Source organism: Ricinus communis, chromosome 5, assembly GCF_019578655.1.
Source record: "Ricinus communis isolate WT05 ecotype wild-type chromosome 5, ASM1957865v1, whole genome shotgun sequence".
Lineage (NCBI taxonomy): Eukaryota > Viridiplantae > Streptophyta > Magnoliopsida > Malpighiales > Euphorbiaceae > Ricinus > Ricinus communis.
Window position 1 is genome coordinate 20818197 of NC_063260.1, and position 10926 is coordinate 20829122.

At 30.2% G+C, this 10926-nt stretch overlaps 1 protein-coding gene across 1 annotated transcript; it reads right to left on the reverse strand.

The window, feature by feature from the left end:
- Positions 1–4067: 4067 nt before the first annotated feature.
- LOC8264113 (gibberellin 2-beta-dioxygenase) lies at positions 4068–6460 on the reverse strand. The gene is made up of 3 exons (XM_015719469.3): positions 5841–6460; positions 5227–5581; positions 4068–4638 (listed from the first exon to the last, which is right to left on the reverse strand). Exons 1-3 carry the CDS (start codon positions 6242–6244, stop codon positions 4378–4380), a joined length of 1020 nt encoding a protein of 339 aa, XP_015574955.2. The 5' UTR covers positions 6245–6460; the 3' UTR covers positions 4068–4377.
- Between the last annotated feature and the right edge of the window lie 4466 nt (positions 6461–10926).

Consider the following 10926-nt stretch of genomic DNA (forward strand, 5'->3'; position numbering starts at 1 on the left):
AAAAGGGTTGTTTCTCATATTAGAACTGTAGAGAAGAAATTCTGAACTCTGACTAATGATTGTCGGATTATGATTTGCTCAGGTATTCCCTGATAATTCATAGCCAACCCGTTTGGTTAATGAGCTTGCTAATTAATGATCAGTATCTTTGATTTGGCGCTACTTCTTAAAGTGCAAATATAGAGGAGAATCAAAGGGCAGAAGAATATGATTTTGACATTCTCGGCATGTGTAAGAAAGAAAAGCCAAAATTATGTTTAATCATTCTATAAAAGGTTGGCATAAGATTCTCGTCCACATTCTCTTGGGGACTAAAACTACCTTCCAGTGATTGAGAACAAGAATCTAGTGTTAGAAGGATATGCCCCTAGTAAAATAGACTTCTTTTTATTTAGCAAAAGAAGACCGGTAGCTGAGTACTAACAACAACAAATTTAACAGAACAATCTTAGTGAAACATTGACTGTAGTAAATTTATACTGAAATGTGAGACACGTTATAAAAATAATGATTTAATAAATATAAAATAAATTTCAAAAGTATATGTTTTTATCATCTAAATTATAATTCCAGTTCTGTTTTAGAAGGCTGGCTTTTCAATTTTTTAATGGGATAATTGCACTATAAGGGAAAAGGTCAAATCTATATATCAAAGGATACGTTGACTTCGTGTTAGGGATACAATTAGGAGCACCAAACTGTAGATAGGAATGAGTTCCATTGCAAGCATAACGCATAAAGACGTATCATTTTCATTGATAAGACCACTCCAAGAGTAGTAGTCGCTAGTATCCCACACTTAAAAGTACATAGATTTCCGTTGTTAACACAATTAACAACGGGCAAGATTGTCCGCATTAATATTTCCCAATAAACTAAAAAATGTCTCTGTACATGCTTTATATTAATAACAAGAAGAAATTGATTCCTTGTCCTAAAATATATGATTATTAAATTGAAAAATTCTTAGCTATTCTAAGTATATATATATTATAAATAAATAATTAATACATTAATTTTGAATAAATTAATTATATATCAATTATTAAATATAACATATTCATATATACATTTAGTAAATGTAAAAATCAGCCCATTAGATTTTTATGTAAGTGAGATTGTTCAATAACCTTGTCTAAATGAGAAATTAAATTCATTTAACTACTATAAATCTTGTTGCTATACAGATTAAAGAACAGAAAAAAAAAAAAAAAGATAAAACCAGAAACATTGGCAATTGAAATTTCATTATTGACAACAAGAATCACAACAAATATCTATTCAGGACATACGTAATCATATTGAGTTTAATTCTTCATGTATCATCTAATAATAACTCCATTGTGCCCAAAAATTACTAATTCGTGTGACTGCTCAATGTATGAAGTTCCTTTCTTCACCCACCTGCAAAGGCATAAAATAGATAACCATTTTTTTTTATAGAAAACTGCAATTCTGCTACAAAACTGGATTTTAAGCTACAGCAGCAGAGTAGCAATTTTGCGGCTAAAATGGACCCGTAACTATAATTAACCGTATCATATTTAATTTAAGCATAAACTTCCACAGTAATCCCAAAATATCTATTCATAACAAAATAACTATCTACATGCTAATCTAATTACTTCACAAATAAGTGCAATATATATGGATACACTCACGCTTGCCATATTTGAGTTTTGGCTTTCTCTGCGCCTCACAAAATGGGTTTAGATTGTTGATCCATTTCCCAGCAAATTAGACAAAAAAATCACTCAACATCGAAAACTGGCAACCCCAATACTGGGAAAGTGCCCTTGAGCCGACAAAAAAAACCACTATTTATTTTTTCTTATGAGTGATGGACTTAATTCTCAATAAATAGTTAGTGTCCATCTCTTTCGTGTAAAGAATATTCTATTCTACTTTGGGACCTAATAAATTCGTACTCGACAGTAATATTCTGTTCTTTAAGAAAAACCAGTAGGTAAATTTGCCTTTTTTTCCTTTTCTTTCTTTCTGACATTCGGAGTCCCTTTCTGAATTGGTACTGTGCTTTCAGATACAATGTCCACTTCGAATCCTGCTGTACAGAATTAATAACATCAGGAGAATAACATTGACGGTGTGAATTTTGAAAACTATCGCAATTTTCATGTGTTCAAGTGTGCTCCAGGTTAATCTCCCAATTGCCCCGAATAGAGCTTCATTTAAAAATGTGATAGAGCTTCTGATATTTTGCATTTTATGAGGATACAAATTTGAGAATTCGATTTTTCTCAATTAATACACTCCTATTAGAATTCCAACTTATAACCCTATAATTAATTAGGTCGTTGAGGAGTTAAGAGGATTCCTACTAAAAAGAAATTATGTCTTGCATCTGAAATCTAAATACTTACATGCAATGAAAAATTCTATAGTAACTAGACATATAACAAGTTAAAAATTGATCACATCAACTCCTACTTAAGAGAGAGTTACAGATTTAAAATATACTTTCTAATTAATTCAAACCTATTTATCGAAAAAACAAGAAAAAAGATCTCATTAGTAAATATCTAGAAAAGGATTCTTTGACAATGATGCTCTCGTTACTATGAATCGGGACCAAAAATAAGAAAACAGATTAAAGTAGGCCTGCTACAGTTAAAACATACAAGCAATAGATAGGGGATTATGAGGAACTTGTTGGATTTTGTGATGCCCTTGCTGGCAGAACCCACAACCTGAAGGGCGAAGAAGGTGAGTCTGTGGATTTAGAAGTTCTATTTACAATGGAACTTAAGTGATAAGGAGAAGCTAATTCCTGTTTCAATGTCTCTCTCACAAACACGTCACTGCCTAGAATTGGAATATCTGTGACCACAAATTTTCCAACTCACAAAATCCTTTTCTTGTGGTCCTTTGAATAGGACTAATACACATGTATAATTTTACTTCTCAGACAAATTGCCTCGTTGTACCTGATGTTCGTTGAGACCAAAATACCAATATAAGGTTATAATTGAGAGATGAAATAAAATGAAAGTGCCCAAAATCATTTAGAAATAATGGGTCGATGAAATTCTGAGTCAGAAAAGGGGATGTGCTGAGATAGTGAAGTGCACTTGGATGGTCAATACAAACTCTTCGAGAGAGTGACTTGACTGTTTCTTTCAAGGAAAACCTTTTATTTTCATAATCTTCTTAGCCCTCTCATTCTGTGGGGGCACTCAGGCTTCCCAAGAAAAAAATACCATGAGCTGCCAATAATATTCTTCAATAATTCCCCTCAAAAAATTTTGCCTCTAAAAAGAGTATTTATCATTTTAAAATATAAATTCTTTCTACTCTTAATAAATTATATACTGCAGTTAAATAAGTAATATGTATAAAATGGTTTAAAACATATTTTGCTATTATAAAATATCAAATGCTTAATCCAACGGTCGGATACAAATAAAATATTAATTTAAAAAAATCACAGTCTGACTTTTTATTTTTATGATATATTAAATTTTTTATTTTAAAAAATTATAAAATTAAAGTCAAAATTAAATAATTAAAATGAAATAAATTAAAATTTTATAATTAAAACAAATTAAATATATAATTCAGTAAACTCTTTATTATTGTAAAATATGAATTTTAATCCTTACAGCTCTTCAACTTTTGATCCCCGAAAAGAAAGTCGATTGAATAACAGAATAGGTGCAATAACAACTTTTATGAACGATGAAGAAGCTAATAATTGTAGCCATGCTCGGCGTCAAGATGTGGGCCATTTTGGGCTTACATTACAGGTATGTGATAAACATTATGGTGTCAGTTTCCAATCTCCACAAGAACTTTTTTCTGATTCATGGCATTGATGCGATGGTGATATTTTTGAAACCAATGGAATGGAGAAAAAAGTGATAGCCAAGCAATTGGAAATCTGACCAATAGAATGGGGGTTTCGGTTGCCACATAATCTCAGTCTAAGGAAGTGGGGAAGTCTCTCTTCCTCTTCCCTCCTCATCCATCAGTAAAAGTCATTAATTATTGGTTTTGGATAAAAAGAAAAAGGTTAGATGACAGTACAATATTACAAGTAGAGGGATACATGATGACATGATGATGATAAACTTGCATTAATGAAATAGAAAAAGTTGCTGTTACATTTAGACCTAAAGCAGATGAGATGGGTAGTAGTAGTAGTAGTAGTAGTAGGCTAAAAGAAAACGAGGGAAAGAAAAAAAAAAAAAAAAGGAGAAAAGAAGTCACCTGGAAAAGTAAAAGAACCACCTATATCTTTTCCATCTATGGCAAGTTGAGTCAACTCTTTCAAACCTATTTTTGACTTTGACAAAACCCTAACAATATTCTTCTTTTTTTTTTTTTTCTTCTGCTAAAGTAAAATATGTTTTTTGTTGATTACACAATTGACGGCCTGCAGTTTTTTTCAAATAGCCCAAGCCTGTAATCCGCCAACCTGGACTTGTAAGCTGACCTCTTGTATTCACACCATGTGAACTGTTCATATAAGCTTTCTTCTCCTTCTCTCAACACAGAAGGTAAAGGTGCAATCTTTTCACTCAAAGGTGGACCGCCAAAATATATCATTGAAATCCTTGATCTCATTGTGTCAGCCAAAACTCTATGCTTCACACTTTTAAACCTTCCGTTTGTCATTACCTGCACCCAAACCCAAAACCCACAACACAAATATTCAGCAAAAAAGAGTAGGAAAAGAAAAAGTACTCGTTCGTACTCTTAAACCCAAAACTTCCCGGAGTATCATAAAAAGGAATTAGAAAGGAGAACAATTTGGATACCACGTGTGGAATAGAGTGCGCACATTCTATCTCAACCGTCGCACCTTCTTTCTGAAAACATGCTCTGCTCGGATGACTTTTTAAATATCTTATATTTAAACAATAAAAGAGAGTGATATATAATCTCTATTAAATATCACCATTAAGTGGGAGAAATCCACGATAAAAACTGGAGGGTGGGTTTACTTCCTGTTCAGATTCTAAACTATTTTAGGATTAAAAAAAAAAAGTCCATTTGTAACCAAAACGAAAGAAAGAAAAAGAGTCCATCCGAGATCGAGTGAGAGGGGGAAACTGCGAGTGAGAGTAAGGTTATTGATAACCCAATTCGTAAAAACAGAGACCCATAATTTCAAGTAACAAACTTATTAGTTGTCCTTCTTTTAGTAAAAAAAGGTATATGGTATAATAATCAAACTAGTTATAAATGAGAAATATAAAAAGGTACCTGTAAGGCATCACCAACATTGATGAAAAAGGAGGTCTGATCAGGTGGGACTGAAACCCAAGTCCCATCTCTCAGACAGATTTGCAGGCCAGTTGTGTTGTTAGATCTTAAGACAGAAATTATCTGTGGGTCTGTATGCTCCCCAAACCCAACCAGATTTCTACCGCTTAATGGTTGCAGTTGAAGCTCTGGACATGGTGGATAGTAATTTAGCCTGAAACATGAATCACTCTTATCATCCTTTAACATCCTACTCAATACATTCCTTGGCTTTATCCCCAATCCATCAGCCATCAGTTCCAGTACTTCATAAGCCATTTTCTTCACTGCCAATATGTAATCTTCCACAGCAGACCTACAGCCATTAACACAGAAATAATGTTATTCATTTCATTTATGTAAATGACTAGCAAAATCATGTTTCTTTCCTCTCTTATATAAAGATACGGAGTAATGAATAAGCATTAAGCTTATAGTCGCCCGAGAGACGAGCGTATTAGAGTTCGAAGCTCAAGTCGCCCAACTTATAACAAATACAGAGTACAGAAAATGGAAAGGGATAAACCACATAAGAAAGAATTAAAAAGGAGGAGCCTTTTGGTAAAAACATATACCTGAAAATTTGTGGGTTTTCTTTGAAAATGGAGAGGGTAGTTTGAGAAGTAATTTGAGGATTGGTATTGAGGAGAAGATACTCAATCCAACCGATATCACCATTAGGGCCAATTCTTTTATTGCCATAACCAAAAGGGTCAGGAGGACCAGCTTTATCTTTCTCAGATTGAGGAAGGTTAAAAAAGTTGATAGCAAGAGACTCTAATCGAGTCATGAAATCAATAGGGACACCATGATTGACTAATTTAAAGAAGCCAAATTCCTGACAAGCTTGAACTAAGAGGTTTTTGGCTTCAGGGTCTGTCAAGTCTATCACTGGAATCCCATTAAACAAACCTGAAGATGGTTTGCATGTTTTGATTAAAGAGAAATGGTCTAATGCTGTTTGTGAAAGAACCACCATGGCTCTGTTTAACTATCTTTTACACTGTACTCAATACACACCAAATAAGAAACAGAGCAAGAGCAAGACCAGGAAACAAGAAACAAGAAAAAGAAGAAGAGAGTGAAATTGGGTTTGGAGATATTGTAGAGAAGGTGATGGGATATATTTATATATAAGTGGGGAAATGGAGAGAGAGGGTAGATATTGCTTAAAGTAATGCATGAGAGAGGAGGGAGGGAGGGACACAGGCGTTAGTAACTATAAAGAGAAGCCATCTGGCCTTGTGTGTCGGCTCGGCATTTATGCAATCGAGGGAGTGAAATTTCTTTGATTTTTCCTTCATGTATTTACTTCTCGGTGAATTCTATAGTATCTATCGTAAATATAATCACTTAATTTTTCTTTTAACCATTTTATATATATATAGTTTATATATACTTTTAAACAATTTACATAAGAATTATAGTCTATAAATATAAAAAAATTTATTAAGTAATTTTTATATGAATTTCAAAAAATATATATATTTTTATCAAATAAATATATAAAAATATTTAAAAAATTACTTATAAACTAAAATACTGCAATACTTATTTATCTTTTGGAGAAACCATATTCTATGAGTAACTTTAAATCCACCAAAGTTTTAAGGAGTAATAAATTGAAAACCAAATTTTAGTAATGTGGGGTCTTATGTTTATCCTCCAAATTCTTTTATTTATAGTAAATTTATAAAAAATATTATTAAAGATATTTAAAATAGTTTGAATGATAATAGGATTTATCTTTAAGAGTGGTAAATTTTGAATTTAATTTCTTTATTTATATTATATAAATTTTTATTTTTATGACTAATGTAAAAAAATATCTATTCCTATGATTTGTTATTCCTCTTATAAAAAAAATTATAAAAAATATATTTATCTAAAATTGTTTTTGAGAGAGGTGTTTATAAAAAGTTAACTGATAATAGATTTGTCAAATAGCAATTAACTAATTACACTGCATAAGAGACACTATATTATTATTTCTTTTGTTTAATTTTCAGGTATTTTTGCAAATTAATTGTATATTGACTTTATTATTCAACTAATTATTCATATAAAAGCTAACTGTAAGATTATAAAAGTAAAATAAAAATAGTTTTGACTCTCAATTCCATAAAATAACAAAAATCCCTACACTAGCAAAATGTTCGAACTAACCCAACCATGTTCGATAATTTTACAAATTCCTTCGAATTACATATAATAATTTATTTAGAATAAATTGGAATTGATAAAAGTATGAGTAAAAATCTTGCTATCTACACATAATTGATATATTATTTTACTACACAAAGTAATGTGCGGTGTGTTATGTAATATGTCTCATTCCAGAGAGAAAAGGAAGAAAAGGCATTGGCCATTTTTGCTATAGTTATGTTATGATAAATAGTATATTTTTGATAGTTATTTGAAAGAGAAAATTATGCCTGTTAGCAATTTATAATAATCATTTGAGCTATTTATATTTTTTAATAATTTTTTTATACAAAAATAGCACTTGCTCTTAAGGTTATATACATTAATTATTATGTTAATGAAATTACTAAGGTAACACCTTTTCTTTTTCCGAAAGAATTATTACTGCAAAAAATTTAAAATATCGATGGGCATTTTGTTTATAATCTTATATTATTACGAGACTATATGTATTTATATGATAAACTAGATTATAGAAACATATTTTACACTGTTTTATACTAAAGACATTTAAGTGCATGTGATACAGTACATAGTTCAAGTTTGGTGCATAGAATAAAATTATTATAGAATAAAACATCAATTCCTAAAAAGTAAAATAAATAGGAATAAAATATTTATCCTTAGATAATTCTTACACTGTTCCTTAATTTATAGAATTAAATAAATATATTGTTGTGTATGTGGTGATTTGGTGATGATGGGTGTGTGAGGTGAAGGTGGAGATGTATAATAAAAAAGATGATATTACTAAACCATATTTTAGAATAGTTAGTATTTGGCATGGATATGATTCTCTCTGGTTGAGACACAAATTATGAGGAAATATGAAGAAGAAAAGAAAAGTTATTGCAGATGAAACCAGTGATTGGAATAATATTATTAGAGTTATGTATAGAGTAATTATAATTTTAAAGTACGAAACTTAGACTTATCTTAAATGTCAATTCTTTAATTGAATCTTCAGTTAAAATGAAAAGTTATTAAACAGCGAAGGGTTTGTCACTACCAAAAAATTTTGGTAAAAAAGCACCTATTGTTAGTTGCAGCTGTTAAATGCTACAACGAACTATCCTTTTTTTTTTTTATTTTTATTATTATTCTTAAATGAGTTAAATGTCAACTTTAACATATCTGCCCTTTAATTTAATTAGCATCAAATATAGCCTATAAACTTTTTGAATTTTTTCAATCCTATTCCAATTTTAATATTAATTGTATCCCATTATTCATGCGGCAATGCCTATGTGGAAGAAAATTTGCTACCAGAAATTAGAAAATGAAAATAAAAATATTTTTCTTAAATTTATTAATTTTTTAAGAAATAATTTAAGTTAATTCATAAATGGTAGATATTAAAAGGATAATGTAAAGAAATTTTTCTTTTATGTGCTTTTAAGAATGCAAAATCCTAGACAAATATAGAAAGATAAGAGGAAAAAGAAAAAATTACTAATAATTTCACAAATGATAGATTGTTTATTTTTTAATTTGACATGTTTAATTTTGAGATTCTTTTAATTCCTCAACCAAATAACCAAAAGCATATTTTATGATAGGTTACAACTTTATATATATATATATATGCTATCAACCATTTCCTATTATTATTTCGGTGTGCAATTTTATTCATTTATTCATCTCGTATTTTAGAAGCGTGTTATTTAAAAGCCTAACGTCAACTTTCCACCTTTATCAGACTACTTATTTGTGCTATACTATCACAATTAGTGAAACAACTATTCCTTTTAAACCTATCTCCCATTTATTAAAGTGGAAAACTACAATGCAACCCGTACCTTAAAGGTTTGTCATTTTAGAAATCTGACGTCCACTTTTAGTCCTCACTAAACCATTTATCTAGGCTACATTGTCACACTTAGTGAAGCGGCTATTGCTCATAAGCCTATCTCCCATTTGTCAATGGGGAGAACTACAAGGATCAATGCAATCTTGGTGTTTATGACGAAAGCAAAAGAAATTTTGATGTTGCCTCCAATGCTAATAATTTATGTTAATGTGTTTGTTCAATTACGAGAAATAATCAAGGCAGAATCAATCAGTGATCAATTTATATCGGAAAGCTTAACTCTGAAATACAATATATTATGGAGAATTTCTCAAGATTGGAGGTTAGTTTGCTTTGAAGGAGATGCTCTTTCTGTAATCAATGCTGCTAAAGGAACTTTGTCCCTCTCGTTGATCTAGTTGTTATTTTCCAAGATGTCGACATTTTATCCAGTTCTTTTGATCAAATCCATTTTGCTTTTGTAAGAAGTGATCTCAATATTCTAGCTCATGATCTATCGAGGAATTAATTTCTAAATATTGAACGACAGTTAAACGATGGTTAAACGATGGTGAGCCCCATGTGTCCACCATTGTTGAACTCTATAGTCTGCCGTGCATATTACCAGCATTATCTACCATAGGCTAATTTTATTATCTCAGTTATGCTTATAAATAATATATTCATCTCAACAAAAGCTATTATAATATATATGAGTGACGGTTTCAGGTACACACTCAAATGTCTTTAGCGACTATGACACTGCAAGGCTTTATTTATTCTCAACCCTAATTTGGATTTGCCATTCTCAATCTTCCAAAACTCGAGAGAGGCAGTAACTTTTAGCATAGAGTTTTCCATAATTTTCTCGGTATCTAAATCCGAAAAATATATGCTAACAATATATAAAGAAAAAAAAACAGTTGACGAGTTTATAATGAAAAATATAATATAAGTGATCATTCAACTTTATACTGAATTTCATTTTAGTCCTATAACTTTTATTTTATTTTTATTTTTATTATTTAATTTTAAATTTTAATTGCAATTTAGTCATTTGACTAATAAAAAATTTAAAATGTTATATTTTCTTTTAAATTACGTTTCTCTTATTGGTTGTTCTTAACATGAATAAATCTTTTATTTATAAAGTAATTAAATTGAAATAAACTTAAAATGGAATGATTGAAAAGAATAAATTAAAATTTAATAATAAAAATAAAATTTAAATATTATTTATATCATAATCTCGTATTAATGGCAAGAGGTATTTCTGTTGCTCTAGGATTAGGAGCTAAGCTCAAAATATGTTGTCCGATGCAGATACATAATCAAATGGAGCATTATTATAGGTATTTTGCAAGGCGACTAAAATGGTCAATTCAAGCAGTAGACCTTCTTATATTTGATAAATTATACTTTGCTTTTAGACCCACTCGGGAGATACACCATTTGTTGCAGATAATTATAACTATTTACTGAAAAATAAAGTTGTCAATTTGAAGAACAGTAACTAATGAAGCTGATCTATAATTGGGTTTCATTTTCAATCTAATTTTGAAGGATAATAATTATTAATAGCTATTCATCGTGAGAAATGATTTGAGCAGGAATTCTCTCCTTTTCATTTTATGCTCTGCTATCATTTGGGCGGTGCACCCAATTTA

Excerpts from the sequence above, each read along its gene's own strand:
- LOC8264113 (XM_015719469.3), bottom strand. The coding sequence starts at position 6,244 with ATGGTGGTTCTTTCACAAACAGCATTAGACCATTTCTCTTTAATCAAA. Across the intron at positions 5,582-5,840 it reads GAAAACCCACAAATTTTCAG|GTCTGCTGTGGAAGATTACA; the intron begins GTATATGTTTTT and ends TAATGGCTGTAG. Across the intron at positions 4,639-5,226 it reads ATGTTGGTGATGCCTTACAG|GTAATGACAAACGGAAGGTT; the intron begins GTACCTTTTTAT and ends GTTTGGGTGCAG.